The sequence below is a fragment of the Manacus vitellinus genome, unplaced genomic scaffold (genome assembly GCF_001715985.3).
Source record: "Manacus vitellinus isolate BGI_N305 unplaced genomic scaffold, ASM171598v3 scaffold_29_pilon, whole genome shotgun sequence".
NCBI classification, from domain to species: domain Eukaryota; kingdom Metazoa; phylum Chordata; class Aves; order Passeriformes; family Pipridae; genus Manacus; species Manacus vitellinus.
The window spans coordinates 616,888-632,665 of record NW_021940207.1 but is presented as its reverse complement, the minus strand read 5'-3'; the positions used below and the strand labels follow the sequence as shown (position 1 = coordinate 632,665).

General features: G+C 43.2%; 1 protein-coding gene across 3 annotated transcripts in view; it reads left to right on the top strand.

Annotated features, from left to right (window-relative positions):
• Positions 1-13,961, top strand: part of ZMAT3 (zinc finger matrin-type 3) — a 15,678-nt gene extending 1,717 nt beyond the window's left edge. The window contains exons 2-6 of one of the 3 annotated variants that reach the window (XM_018074997.3): positions 3,466-3,795; positions 5,354-5,473; positions 7,221-7,387; positions 7,499-7,599; positions 8,603-13,961. In XM_018074997.3, coding sequence (XP_017930486.1) covers positions 3,526-3,795; positions 5,354-5,473; positions 7,221-7,387; positions 7,499-7,599; positions 8,603-8,814 — 870 coding nt within the window. In that variant the 5' untranslated portion in view covers positions 3,466-3,525 and the 3' untranslated portion in view covers positions 8,815-13,961. The other 2 variants (XM_018074999.1, XM_008924446.4) reach the window with 2 other exon arrangements.
• The last annotated feature ends 1,817 nt before the right edge of the window (positions 13,962-15,778 follow it).

Here is a 15,778-nt window from a genome sequence, read left to right as displayed (position 1 = left end):
TCGGGATTTACACCGTGGTTTCTGATACCCCATTGACGTAAGAGATGGTTCTGGGTTACTGAATGTGTGCCCTTATCAGTAGATCAGTAGAGGAGGGCACGCATCAATGTAGATGGTAGAGCTGTGCATGATGCGTGTTTGTTTGGTGCTGTCTTCAATTCCTGCAGCATTATAAAACAACCTGCCTTTCAGGATGAAGGTCTGGAGGCCCAGTTCGTGGCCAGAGGAAACTTTCTCGCACAATTACCTTAGGTGATGTCCATGTTTTGTTTTCTTTGAGAAGCACTTCCTTGTCTTGAAAATAAAACAGTGAAACTCACAGCTTGTTCATCATTTCTGTAGATTTCACCACTGTTGTTAGTTGCCTCAACTGCATTTAGAAACTAATTCTGGTGGGAACACAGATTTCTCTATTTGGTTTACACCTACGGCCAAGGAAGGTCACATTGTGCCTTCCCCATCAAACGGTGCTCAGATTTGAGGCCAGACCAGCTTGTTTCCCAGTACTGTGCTGTTGTCAGAGGTTGCTCCCCATTTCTGTGCTGCCAGCAGTGCCTGGGCACTACCAGGCCGTGGTACTCGGGGCATGAAGTCTGGGTCTCCTCCTTCAGTGCTGCCCTTGGGATGCCCCAACCTGAGAGGAGGGAGGCAGGCTGTGTGCCCTTGCCTCCACCCAAGGACAACTGGCATGGAATGGAAGCGTATTCCAGCCCATGCAGTGTGTTGAAGGCATGGCTGAGCTCTGAGAGGTGCTATCTTGAGGCAGAATGTCTGCTCAGCTCACCCTGGAGAACTGCAGGTCCTTACCCTGCTTTGAGCTGTGCTGTTAGGAGTCCTTGGTGATGGACATTTCTCATTCCTTTACTGTGTCCTAGTGTAAAGATTTTGCAGCTTCTTATGTGAAGGGAAAGGAGGCATTAAAAGTGTTCTTTTACCTTTCCCTGGACAGAGTATCTGTAACAACCAACAGTGGAAGGAGGATTAAAGGGACATGTAATTAAGCTGAATTTGAGCGATTTTTTTTTTTTTTTTAATATCAGAAAGAGGGAAATCAACATAATTTGAGCAATTTCAGTGATGAAAGAGCGCTGTCAGAAGATAGTCGCATATACCAAGTCAAGAAGTTCTAATATTGAAATTGTCCATGCAGCCTTAATTTTATCTTCAGACTACTGCTTACTTTAAGGAACAGTAAATGACCTTAAAGATTTTCTAAGAATATTACATTACATCCTTTCTCCTGTGGGTACAGACCCTGTAAGCACTGAGTCCTGTCTTGTATATGACAAATCCCATTTGTGACAGTTGCAAGACATGATGCAACAAAAGCTCATGCAAAATTAAGCAGATGAATCTCGATTGCCATTTACTGTACATCTCTTTATGTTGTTCTATAAAATATTTGGCTATACTTTACTCCCATTTTAAGGTAAGAGGCCCATTATACTGGTGTAATAAAACTCTGAAATTAGCTGGCATGCTTACCTGCTTGCACAGTTGATCTAAACTGCCTTGATAAGCCTGTGTTATGATATATTTAACCATCATGAATATGAACTCAGTCCATCTGTAATCCCACTGAAATTAATTAGTCTACAGAGTACTAGTTGAGGAAACTAAAGATAAAAAAGTTTCTTCTGTTTGGTTTAACCAGGAACATATATGCTGAAAGTGGGAGAGAAGTTAGGTAACACTCCAGAATTTACACTGCTGATGGATTATTTGCATCACACAATTCCTGTGTGCCTTCTTCCTTCTTTGTGGTGGATTCCAGCTATTTTTCATTATATCGGTTTTGATTTGTTTTTTATGGTTACATCATGTTAGTTATAGTTAACCTGGAATTTCACAGAGCCTTGGTGGTAAAGGACTATTCTAAACAGGAAAACTCCTCATGGCTCTATTACTGTCTTAAAACCTTGTCCCCAAGGCAGTGCATGCTGCTCTTTTTAAAAAATTATTATTACTATTTATTATTTTTAATTTTTTCCTTACCTGTAGTTACTAATAATAACTGAACTGCCCCTAGTCTTGCATCAGTGTAAGTCTGGGTTTGAGGTAAACATTTCAGAAATGTTTTTGTCACTTGAGTGCTTTAGTCCCACTGATCTTTTTTTATTGTGATCTTTTATTTTTCCTAATAGAACATAGATCTCTCTGGGCAGACTTTCAAAGATAATACAGTACCTAAAATTGCAGGTATCAACTGGGATTTTCTATAGCTTTAGTGCAGAAGGTATTTGTGTCCAGCTAATTTTAGCAGATCGAAAATCCCGGAAGTTACCTCCGATAAATGCTATTTGCTTCTCCAGGTTCCTAAATGCCTTTGAATTCGAACTCTGTTTTCAAAAGTGACTAATTTTCCAGAAGTGTTGGTTTAAAATGCAGATGGGTCTCATTATTTGCTTAAACAAATGAACAAAGCCCATAGGATAAACACGGTTGCTGCCAATGCAGCCCTAGCTGGAAGTGATCTGCAAAGGCCAAGATAATGCTGCTCTTGATCCCAGTGTGGCAGTGAACAGGATTTGTTATGATAAGAAGCTAATAAGACATTAACAAAAGTAACTGTGCCTTGATTCATAATGTGAGTGTTCTGCATTATTATAGGGATGTTCGTCCGGGCTTTATTTAATTATAAACATTAATTAAATAAATCTCTCAGAACCTCTTGTTGGAAATGTAGGGCTAGTTCTAATAACTTGAATTAACTGAGAAATAATTGAATAAAGGTTAATATGAGATAAGTTCTGCATTTTGTAGCAGAAGATGCAGCTTTAAATGCTACACTGGTTGTAGTTAGTAAAGGAAATGTGAGAAATAGCTCAGGGTCATTCAAGAGAGCCCTTGGGAGCTGACTGTGTACAAGATGTGCTCCAGGTGATTCCTACTCTTTCTCTTTTGTTACTGGAGAAAAGTTACGTGTAGAGTATCTCTCCTCTGGAAAGTCTTTGTGAGTATTTGAGGGATAGATGTTTATGTGTTTTCTATCTACCTATATATAATAAGCCTGCTTCAAACTATTTTGATTCTTTGTAAGTCATCATGGCAGTAATACACTGTAATATTTGTTTAGGTCTTGTAGTGTGAGTTTGTCCTTAGGCTCCCAAAAAAAGGATGTGGCTAGTGGTGGTGTCCTTCCCATTAACACAGCTTTATGTGCTGTGCTTGTTGAATGTCACCACTTCTTGTGGTCATGGAGCAGTGGGGGGGTGTGCTGTCAGTCAGGTACTGTGGGTGGTCAGGAATCTCCCACCTGTCCAGGAGGGTGCCATGGGATCCACTTCTTACACAATATCTTTTGATCTGTCCCCAGTTGTGGGTTAAAGGGTTATAAACTAACCTTACCCTGCTTGGTGTTGTGAAAAGGCACAAGGTAGAGGCAGTGGTTACAGAAGTTGCCTCTGGATTGTCAGTGTTCCTGTTAGCGCTGCTTGTTTCAGCATCTGTGTCTCTCTGGTCTAGGTCTGAAGACAACTCCCTCCTCCTCCTTCAGAAGTAGCATGCCCACAGTCTTCCTGGCCAATGATTCTTCTACAGCAATCAACACTTCTTCCTCATCCTGAGAAGCCTTCATCTCTTCCTATGTCAGTGGCTACAAGGCCAAGAGCCAGCTCACCACTGTCCCCACCAAAGTCTCTCGGACTGGGGCCTTCCTTCCATCACGCACAAGAAGAAGAACTTGCAAAGGTGGTGGAGCAGGACCCTATGCTGGAGGAACTATGTAAGCCCCTGTGCTGTAAGCTTTGCAATGTCACCCTGAATTCGGCCCAGCAAGCCCAGGCTCATTACCAGGTAAGGAGAGCAGCAGGAGGCACAGCTTTTGGGGCTCTGCTGCATCTGCAGCTTGTGTAGACAATCCTGTGCCAGTGTGAGCACTGCCAGCAGCGTTGCTGTGGCAGCACAGAGGGAAGTGTGGGCTAATGCACAAGGACTAACTCAGCTTCTCGAGGGGGTTTTCAGTGCTGCCTTGGGGTGGCTGCACATCAGTAGCAGCATTTGAGTTGGCTTATCTGGAGCTACCTTTGCATCATCTAATGGACTGAAACTGCTCTTTAGACATATCCTCACCCTGCTTGGATTTGTTGGTTGTCCAGACATGCTGCAGTGCTTTCATTTAAGGTATCATCACTGGAGCTTTTTGCAAAAACTTTGTCCACAGGGACAGAGAAGTGGTACCAAGATGGCTTGGGTGAAAAACCAGACACTTGTGATTTTCCCTTTGTTTTATGAGACTTATATTTCACCTCTACATTCAGTAACATTGAACTTGATTCCAGACATGATTTTGTGAGGCCTGGACAGATTTTTTTTTTCTGCTGGATCCAGGTGTGCCATTAGGAGAGGGGCTGCTGCCTTCTGTTTATCACTTTCTGCTTTCTGAGGCTACACACACCACTGATCTGGGGGGGCCATTTATGCAAGTGCTCTCATCAGCTGGGGCAGCTCAGACCAAATTCATTTTGTTTGAGCTGATCCGGTTGAGCTGCCTGAAATGGGGTAGGAACTCTGCATATGCTTCTTGCTGAGAGGTCGAATATGTCAGCCTTGCAGTACCCTATTTTACTAGCACCCTCTCTGCCTAGTGCTGTATTTGTGTGAGATGTGGAAATAGTGACTTATCCACCCATGAATCAAAAGAGGGTTCTCCATATCCTCAGGATACCACACACAGATCTCAGATTTGCAGGTGGCCCTGAAAAAGTGGTATCCTGTTAGTTTGGGGGTAGGTTGAATTAGTGTTACACTCACAATGTCTGATTTCTGCCATGAGGGTACAGGTGTGCATTTGTACTACAAACTTGCATTTATACCTTACTGTGCATCCACAGTGCATATACATATTCTCATATAGCTCTACCAGGTTTCCAGGACACCAAGAAACACAAAGAACTATGATACATGTTTTCCAAGGGAAAATAAAATATGAAACAGGGGGTTTTTTTACATTCAATCTCATGTTTTAACTCATGTTTGCAATCTCCTGAAGAAGAGTGTGTGTGTGTGTGTGTGTGTGTGTGTGTGTTCAGGCTTATCCAAAAACTTGCAAAGCCATTGATGTTTCATGTTTAAAATACAGAATAGTGGTTTTAAGTGAAATGGAAACATATTGAGAAACTAATTGTAACCTTACTGAGAAAATCAGTTGAAGAGGAGGCCGAGTCATGCTAGGTGATGAGCATTTTGGAGAAAGGGAGGGATGCCAGCATCTCTCAAGTTCAGAGCTGTTATTTTCTGAGTGACCTGAGCTGCCATCTTCATGGCCACTTTCTCATTTTGGTTTCTGTATCATTTTTCATTCAGTGTAGGATACTATTGTTAGGACAGTGGTTAATCTGAGTTCTCTTTCCAGGGTAAAAACCACAGTAAGAAACTCCGAAATTACTATGCTGCCAACAGCTGTCCGGCACCTGCCAGGATGAGTAATGCAGTTGAGCCTGCCCCACCTCAGGTTGTCTCCCTTCCCACCCAGGTAAGGCATGGGAAGGGGACTGACATCACACTGCTCACTTGTCACCTAACCCCCAGTAAGGATAACTAGATCTCAGACTTTGAGGATTACTGCAGGAACTGGGAGGGAATTTTCCTTGTGATGGCACAGGATGGTGGAAGTGGCCTGTTGTGAGCTGTTTGCTTTCCTTTGAAGATGCAGATATTGATCTGCTCTTGCAGCACAATATTGGACTTCAAATGTTCTATTTCTGCCTGGCAAATACTTTGATTCCTAGGTAAGTCTGATGTGCTGCTGATTATGGTTGTTTAAAGGCAGGTATAAAACAGCGTTGTTGGAACTGGGTTTGGATGTGAGGGTGTGGCATCTGCTCTGCACAGTCATTCCTCTGTTGTGTGGGGGAAGCCTACATGGAAAAAGTGCTTTGGTGCTCCTACACCCATTGCCCAGGGCTGTTAGCTAATTCCTCTTTTGTTGTTCCTTTTGAAGTGCTCATTCCTGTGTGTAGAGTGAATGGATTGTTCCCTCAGTGATCCAGATTAATTCTGTTTTGGGCACATTAGAGGCAAAAGAGATGCTTTTTCTTTCTTCTAGAATTCGTCCCTTGGGATTGTCATGGGATGTGGCAGCTAACCTGGCTTTTGCATGTGACTGTGCAGGGAAACACAGCTGGACCGCGGGGTTTGAGGCTGTGCCTGTCACTTCCCAAAGCATAAGTCTCTGTCTGTAGGGAAGCAAAGAGCATTTGCAAAGTGGCAGATTGTTCCAGACGCTGCTGGAGCCGCCAGAGGGAGACTCAGCCCCGTGTAAATTGGCTTTGCAGCTCACAGATCTGCACTGGGATCAGTGGGGTCCAGTCCAGAATACTGGGACTTGGCTGCTATACCTTCCAGAGTATCTGATGGTGCTTTCTTTGATGGAGAAGATGGTTCACGGCAATAAAAATACCACTCTGTGGCCATGTGAGGGTTCACATTGTAAGACAGAAGTCAGAATAGACAGTGTCTATAAGCTTGAGCAGTATCGAAAGAGATGTGAAAGAAAGTCGACTTGTCAAGTGCCGCAGTGACACGGCTGAGTGAATCACTGCTGCTGCACTGTTTACAAAACACTCTTCCCAGGATGTTACATGCTGAGGAGATGCAGTTGCTGCCCCAATCAGTGTATTGGTCTGACTCAACAGGCAAGGTGTCCTTCATATGGCAGGAGCTACTCATGTGAGGCTGCGTCTATCCTTTGAAACCTGGATCCTCCTACTTGAAGGGTAAGGATCAGAGGTTTGGCAGCTTTGCTATTGGTTTTTTCTTCTTGCTGTGGCCAGGGAGCTGTGTAAAGACAGGATACTGTGGAGAGATTAGGTCCACTGTAAATAGAGAGCACTGGGTCTCCTCCAGTGTGAAAGTCACTATACATCAGCTCCCAGCAGTCAGAAGTAGAGGAGTTAAATCACTGCTGTGATGTAAACAAGTCTCTATGGCTACTGCAGAGGTACAGGGTGTTTGTTCAGATTGTTTTCCTCTCCATCTGAGGCCAGAGATTTGCCCAGATCTCTACGAATTGGCAGCTTGTCCTGGAGGCTGAGGCAGGAAAAATGAAGTTTTTGTAAGAACACTTCAGAGAGAACTCGAGAATGTCCTAATCCACATGCTTTAATTCCAGCTCTCTTGCTGTCTGATGAAGACGATACCGGTCTCAGTCCCTGTGCTTGAAATATTCCAACAATTTAACCTTCCTGTGTTTCACATGCTGTCTCTCCCTTTGCTGCTAGATGGGATCCAGTAAGCCAGGTGGCCGAGTGATCTTGGCTACAGAGAATGATTACTGCAAGCTCTGTGACGCCTCGTTTAGCTCTCCGGCCGTGGCACAGGCTCACTACCAAGGGAAAAATCACGCCAAAAGGCTGCGCCTTGCAGAAGCACAGAATAACTCATTCTCGTAGGTATTGTTCAACTTCATGCTCAGGCTGAAAGCATGTGGCAGTGTCTCTGGCAGTCTTTTCCTCAGAAAGCTCTGAATTGCAGCTGCTCATATTTGTTTAATCTTCAGGGATGCGTCAGAGCTGGGCAAGCGAAGGGCAAGGAAAGAAGGGAATGAATATAAGATGATGCAGAACAGAAGAAATATGTATACAGTTCAGAACAACACAGGTAACTTGGAGCTTGCATCTGTTCTATAGTTGGAATAGTAACAAATAATAAACAGACTTGTTTGTGTTCTGTTTCTGAGGTCTGTTTTATCAGAGACAGGTTGTGAAAGGAGCTGGTCCAAGCTCTGCTGATCCTTCATGAATGCATGTTTTTTTTTCCCAGCTGCTAAAGTTGCTTTGTTTTGTCAGCCTGCTTGTTAGTTCTGTTTCTCAGTTTGTAACTTAATTTACCATCTGCCTATCTCTAAGGCTGCTCTAAGTGGTGACAATTTTCCTGCTTTATTTTCTTGGCAGGTGGCCAGGTGCTTTGACTCCTACTGTGGCACATCAACCTGTACTTGCACTCCCATGACCAGAATGAGAGAGCATGTTAGCCTCCCTCTAAGACCATCTGTTCTAGCGTAGAGTCCTTCCTCAGGTGTTAGACACTAACTTTGCCTCTTTACTATGATTTAAAGAGCACAGCATCTATTTCTCTTTTTCATTTTAAGTTGTTTTATGTGCACGCATTAACTGAAACCCTGATTCCCAGTGAAGCTTGGTTTAATCATGTCATTCTAACCAGTGTCATGTGGAAAAGATAAAGCTTTTAAAGTCCTGTTCAATATAATTTTGTAACTTTTAAACTGAGGCAACTTATTCTAATCAAAAGACTGTTCTGGTTCTGGAATTGGATGGTTAAGGAAAAATAAGAACTGATTCATTACTTAAATTGTAAGACTCCTAATTTTCAAAGACCTATGGATTTGCAGTAAGACTGGGGCACTAAGCCCACTCTGCTACTTTATAAAATTCTGTCAAGTGCTGCTGCCCTGTGTGCTGCACCCCAGTAAATCTGGATATCAGCGGAGAAGTTGTGGGAACTTAAGATTCAGACTCTACACAGTTAGAGAAGCAAATCTCTCTCTGCTTTTTAATCATTCAGTGGGCTTAGAAATTTTCACTGTGCCGCCTCAAGCTTTTATTTCTGACAGATAAAAGAGGCTTTTCCGTTGACTCCTCAGGTCCCTACTTCAACCCCCGCTCGCGCCAGAGGATTCCTCGGGACCTGGCCATGTGTGTCACGCCCAGTGGCCAGTTCTACTGCTCCATGTGCAACGCCGGCGCCAGCGAGGAGATGGAGTTCAGGCAGCACTTGGAGAGCAAACAGCATAAAAGCAAAGTGTCCGAGCAGCGGTACAGGAGCGAGATGGAGAACCTGGGCTATGTACAATGACGCGCCACCCCCGGTCGTAGTTTGCAACTAGAGCAGCTTGTCTCTCGCCTGCTGTTTGCCACATGCCCTGCTTTGTGCTCCATTTGATAGGAGTATGCTCTCGAGCTATACATGTAACACCTGCAAACTTAATGGTATGGTTAGATTTTTTTTCTATCATAGTCGGCAGGATGACGCTGTGCAGGACATGAAGTGTTTTTTGATGTTTGTTTGCTAATTACCTAAGGCTCTTCGTTGTGTTGAGTGGCGGGGAGGACTTGGTCTTCTCCTCAGCCTTCTGCATGAATATGCAAAGCCCAAGAAGTGCTGGGAACTTCTGTGGTTCAACCACATGGGTAGACCATGTGCAAAGCCTGCTCCCCTCTTTGCACACCACAGAGCAGTGCTCCAGAATGCCTCCCTACAGCAGACTGAATCTCTGGGCAGCTTGTAAAAGAGGGGCAGGAGTAGGGCCTGTGAATGTGTGAATTAGGTGGTGTACTTGTCCGCACATTGCTGCTTCTGGCCCCCGTTACAGCCCAGAGTAGGTTCTTTCCACATCCTCGTAGAAAGGCTGTGCATACCTCTACTCCTTGGAGGGTCTTGCCTCTTACTGCTTCCTCTGCAATGCAGATTTCGTTCTGAACATCTGACATTGATTTCAGCTGATTAGCCCCATTCGGAAATACTCTCTTCTACCAGTTAGGAGTGAAAAACGATTCTCAGTGTTGTTGCCTGGACACCTTAATGCACCATGGGTGTAGCTCATCTCCCTGAAGAGAGTCTCTGGGGATCTCAGTGGTTAATTAAGTGAATTGGAAAGCAAACCTGCTCAGGTGAGATGTGCTTTGCTCTGATTCTGCCTTAGACTGAGTAGGGTTGAGAATAGATTGGAAGGAACTGTCAGCTGTATTGTCTTTGCATAGTGATGTAGAAGAGAGCAAGTGTTAGTTTCTGGCCTGCAGCTCTTGCTCTGTGAGAGCAGGGCTGCCTGGACCATGGGTAGCAGATATTGGTGTATCCCACTTCCATGCCATTCCCTGGATAAAGCCCAATGGGTGTTATAGAGCAAAGCTGAAATGCTCATTTGAACTAGAGCTACCAATACTGGATGATTTTGTTCCCCCCCTCTTTCTTTTTCCATTTCAGAATGGGTTTTAATTCCATTCCTTGATGTGACCTTGCTGTTTTAAGGACCATCAAAAATCCAAAGTTAGGTAGGATTTAGATGTCAGAGGTGATGATTGTTTGAGTAACAGCTTTTTGGTTCACACAGAAGTATTCATGAAACTTGTTAAGCAACTTTTTAGGTGTAGACAAACTCAAAGGGTGGGTGTTTGTTTTGATATTCCTTAGCAAAAGTAGAAAAGGGATAAAGAGCAGAAGTAGGGCGTTTATTCTTCTGCTTGTTTAGATAGATGTGAGGAGCTGTGAATGGAATCCAGTTCGTTTTTTTTTAAAACATTGGCTCCAGTGGCAGGTGGCCTTTGCTGGACCTGATTCCCCACTGTGCTGCTGCAGCTGTGCCCTGGTGTAGCTTCACTGACTTCAGTGGCAGGTGCAGAGAGAGGGTCCAGAAAGCATTATAGCTCATGTCTCACCTCTCTTCAGGCAGTGCACTGAATTAAATGCAGCTCCATTGGTTTCAGTAACATTTTACCAGGAATAACTTGTACCTGGTGCATAATGTTTAAAGTAACTCCCCCACCTCCTTTTTTTTTTTTTTTTGCCATTCTGATCATGCCTCTTGCATTCCAGAAGGACTTTCTACTTGCCTTAAAAAATGAAAAATGAGTAAACTAACAAAAAAATCCAGACAGTTTTTATTCATCCTTCAAATGATTTGTTGCACTTGGCTGCTCCTCAGAAGCTGAGTACTGTTTTCTTTAGCTACCTGAGCATCAGGCAGCCATACAACCTTAATGCAGCCTTCCTAAATCCGGGCAAGGTGAGCTCTTGCACACCAGCCAAAACCACCCCCCTAGATCATTCCATGCCAATCCTTGCTCTGCAGATACAGGCCGAGCAATGGATGTCCTCATGAGTGGGATTCCCTCTCCTCCTTTGTGCAAAACTCAGTTAAATGGGGTTTGTGACTGGAGCACGTTAGGAGGTAGGGGGACAGGTGCCCAGGTTGTAAAGCACTCACTGAGCAGTTCTGACAGCCTGTAAGTCTGTTTCTTCTGTGATTTCCTGCCCCTGCCTCACCCTCTGTGTAGCCTTGAAGAACATTCCTCTTGCCAAAATCTCTCATCAGCCTTTCGCCCTCCTTGTTTGCAGTCACAAGAGGGCTCTGATTTTCTCTTTATGCTCTGTCCCTTGGTTTGCCAGTGTGACCCCACTGTGCAGAGGGACAGAGGGAGTTACATGAGCCTCACCACGATGTACTCCACCAGAGTGATCCCTGCATTATGATTAAACATCCCTTTGGCTGTAAGTTAAAGTGTGGCGTTTTCCACAGGCTGCAGTTAGTAGCAGAAAAGCACCACTTTGTGAAATAGGAGCTGTAAGTACTGGTGCTGCGTGGCTTTATTGCTTGGGATGAGGAGACATTTTCACTTGCTTTCATGTATCCCAAAAGTCAGCTGTTCACCACTTAGCTTTGGTTGCTGCTTCTGCCTCCAGCCCAGCCATCTGCTTCTCGTTTGGCATTTCCAGTGACTGCTGGAGGTGTCAGAACTTGGTTTGCTCCAGCTGGTGTTTGCTGGTGCTTTTGGGAGGGTGTATGAGGGAGGTGCAAGGGGCTGTTCTTGCAGGTTCCTCTCTGCATGGGGCTTAGTCTGGTTTTGAGGTATGGCTTCAGTCTGCCCTGAACAGAGTCTGCTTTGTTTTGTTAAAGGGATCACAGCAGTGTGCTCATCCTGGGAATTTCAAAGTGGTGGGTTACACAGCAGGTATAAAGCAGACAGTGGGACTCAAGTGACAAGAGCAGGACAGGTTTCCTGTGTAGGAGGAAAGATGTCTTGCTGGTAGAAGCAGCTGGGGCACACTTTGCCCAGTGCTCTGTTGTGGTTCTTCCTACAAGTGACCGAGGCTTCCTTCTCCCTCTTCAGCATTGCTACACAGCTTGTGATCTTCCCACTCTCCCTTCAGCATAGGGAGTTGTTGACTGCAAAGAGAAAACACCCCCCCTCACTGTTGTTATTAGGGTTCAGGACAATCCAAACTCACACTTGTTGGTAGGAGAAACTGAGTGGGTCCTGATTTTGTTTCTTTTTGTGAAAGCTGTTCTCCAAATTAGCGTTCAAAACACAGATTGAAAACACATCCTGGGCAAAGCCTCTTTGAAATAGATGGGCTGGGGAGAACACTGTACAGCTGAAGTACCATTTTGCAGACACAATTAATCTTTTTCTCATGTTAGACAAAGTACCAAACCCAAGAAACAGGACTTCTGTGAAGCTGTCACATTGGCCAGTAGGTTAATGACCTTTGCTGCTAGAAACAAAATGTAAATCAATGTGTTCATATTTATTTTACTGTACTGACCACTAACTGATTTGTTAATATTTAAGGCATTATGCTGATAGGTTGTTTTTGTTTAAGTAGGAAAATTCTACATTGCACTTTGCTTTTGGATTGGAGCAATTATTTATTATATTTGTGAAAATGTTTTTCTCCCATATAAGTATTGTTTTCTTTCCCTTGATGCAAAAAAACCCCACCAAACCTATACAGGAAAACCCACCCCAAACCCAAAAAAACCCTGAACCAAATCCAACCAGTGGAACTTTGTTTTTTTTTATGCTAAACAAAATGGGGATTTCCTTGCAACTTGTTACTAAATGTCCATTTCTAATTTCTTTTTCCTCCAATGGTTCCTTTACTAACTTGGAATAATATTTTTAGAGACATTAAGTTCATGCTTCATTTAAGCATTTCTTTTAAGGCAAGGAAGTAAACCATGTGGAATCCATGAATTTGTGAGGAGTATGAAAGTGATACTGTTTTGTTTGTATTAAGCATTAGCTGTCATTTTGCATTCTGCACTAATGAGTAAATGTGTTAAAATCTTGCCTAACACTGGTCTAGTTTTGACTTTTTCTTTCTTCATGTACATTGAAAAGAACAATAAAAACTTCTGTGGAGTTGCTTAGGATGGTCATCAGTGTAACAAAATGCAGATTTTTTTCTGTAAAGCTGCTTGTCTTTTTTCCTTTCCTGGATGCCCATTATAGGGCATTAGAAGGGAAAGCTATTGCCATAAGCATGAATTCATATTTTAGCTTATTGATGCATGATGTCCTTTTGCTACATTACTTAAATGATGCTCTCACTGTAACCACTGGGAATCTTGCCCGGGTCAGGAGTAAATGAGATACCTGAGCCAAAGATACTATGTTGGCCAGGGCCAGGCAAGGTACATTGCTAAAATTTGTCTTTTACTCCTGTATTTGGATTACAACACTCTCAAGGTTTTGCTTTTTGAGGACTGAATAGCTGGTTCTTCAAGGATTTGGTTTTGCTCCCTTTAAAATAGTTTCAAGTATGTTGACTTTAGTTGAGTAGGAGCAAGCCTTGAAAACCTTCAGGAATTTCATACTGCTGATGTTTTCTCTTTTATGTGTTTTTTGTTTTGTGCTTTTTAAAAAAAAATTTACAACCACGTGTACAAGGATGCTCTGGATGAGATGGACATCTGCTGCTAGTTATGGAAAAACAAATGCCACAGTTGCCAAAGGATAACAGAAAACGGAGAAATACAGTTTCTTTGAAGTTAGTGGCTAAGCTTCTCTTATTTTGAGCTAGGCTGGCTTCTTTACCACCTGCATAAAGTTGGAAGGGAAAATAAAATCCACTTTGAAATTAATGTAGTCAAACAGTAGTTCTGGGATCTCTCCTTTTAAAAACGTATCACAAGTAGAACTGTCTTTTTACCTGAAATATCTGCAGGTAAGGGCAGGACTGTGGATTTTTAAAAATAAAATCAGTCTGTGTTTTGCAGGGGAAAAATTACTTGATTTAATTTCCTTCTGCATCTGTACAGCAACACCATTTGCAAGTGCATGTTTCATCTGGAGCCTTCTTGTCAGGTTGTTTTGTTGTTTTGTACATTTTTCCGTATTTTCTTTATATTGTACTGACCCTTGTGAGGGAATACTTGATTAAAATGATTTTTTTTTTCTTCTTCATTATATAATAAATCATCTTGCTCTTACTATTGTACAGCCTTGTGTTTGGTATTGCTACTGCTCACGGCTGGACTATGCATGACTGAGTTGATTTTAGCCTAGCATCGAGTGCAACTACATGAATATGCTTTAACACACTGATAAAGGAGTATAGTTCAGGGTGGAATTTGTTGCTGTGGAGGAGGGTCATTTACTTTCAGCTGTTATTGAAAGCCAGCTGAGAGCTGTCTGGCTTCAGGAGGGGTTGGGAGTGCTCAGCATCTGGCAGGATGGGAGCCAGAAGGTACAGGAAAGGCTCTGTTTCCGTTTGCTTTCCCCTTGAGAAGACATCACAAGCTCTGCAATAGCCCCAGGCTGAACCACGGACTGACTTTCAACTCTAACTGTGAAAAGGTGGGGACAAGTTGAGCCCGATACTTACATTTGCACATTTTTTTTTTTTTTTACCAGTGTGCTCTCTCCCTCTTTCATTACTTGAGGGCTCCAGAAGAGCATATGCTTATGCAGCATAGATGACTTTCCAAACAAAAAGGACATTCTGAACTGGAGCCTCGGAAGCAGAGAAAATCTGGTGGTTTTGAGTTCAGCTCAGGTAAGAGAAAAGCGTTGCCCTTCCTTGGTGCTGCAGCCATGCTGTTGGTGCAGTGACCTCTTGACCTCAAGGGCAGTGTCCTGGTGGCACACCTGACATTTGGGATGTGTGACTGCTGTTGAGGCACAGCTCTGGGTGTATGAGCAGCTGTGAACAGGGATGTGTCCCTGCACTCCCCTGTCCTCTGTTATTCAGGGCATCAGACCATTAGAGAGACTACTGACACTGGTGGAATTATCCTGATTTACCATTTGGGATGAGAGCTGCCTCAGTGCTTAGGTGACTTCTGTGCTAACAAAGCAAGAGGCTTTATGTATTCTCATTTATGGTAAATAGAGTCATAAAAACTTGTAAGTGCAGTTTAATGTTAAATCTGACCCCAACGCTTCACTCTCTTATGCCCATCCAGGCTGTGCTGTGTTCGATCATCCCAGGAAGCAGAGAGGAGCAAACCTCTACAGAGCAGAATGTCCCCATTATCGTGTGTTAAAGCACTGCCTTTTTAATACTTACATGTGGTAATTGTGTTTTATATCAATTCCATGGCAATTTGGTACAGCCAAAAACCCTAGTGACACGCAGAGATACATGGGCACCCTAATTCAGAGTCACAGGCATTTGTTAAGTTAGTCAGCAAAGAAAATACTGCAAAAAAGAGATGAAAATCTTAAAGACTAAATGTAGGATTTCAAAGCATAAATAGCCCTGTGTCTACTTCAACAATTACCCTGGTGTCTAAGGATCTCACTTAGTTATCTTGCAACATGCTACAGCTGAGGAAGTAAAGTTTGGGGGGAGGGAAAAAAAAGAGATTTGCCCAGAAAGTCTGTGGCTGAAAAGGAAGATTGAACTCAAGGCCTTTAATACCAGGCTGCTGATCCTGCCTCATCTCCATCTAGCCTCCCTGTTCACAGGATGATGAAAATGACTGGATTTTAAAACCAATTTGATTAATAACAGTTGGCCTTTCATTGTTTATATAGCGGCTTTATAATGCATTAGGAAATGGACTTTAGCATGTGGTTTAAATAATGAATCCTGGCGGAGAGATCTTCCAATATTGCTTTGCCATTAAACCTTGGTGGAGAGGTAGAAAAACAGCAGCTTTTAGGAGGACTGTAAAGGGTGCAGGTTTGCAAAGCACAGGTTTGGAGGCTCTTCTGTATTCATTTATGTCCCCTTCACATAAATTCTCTTTATTCCTACTTCTAGTTCTGCTAGAGTGTTTGGATTGAATGCTGCTTCTCTGTTTGGGAATAGT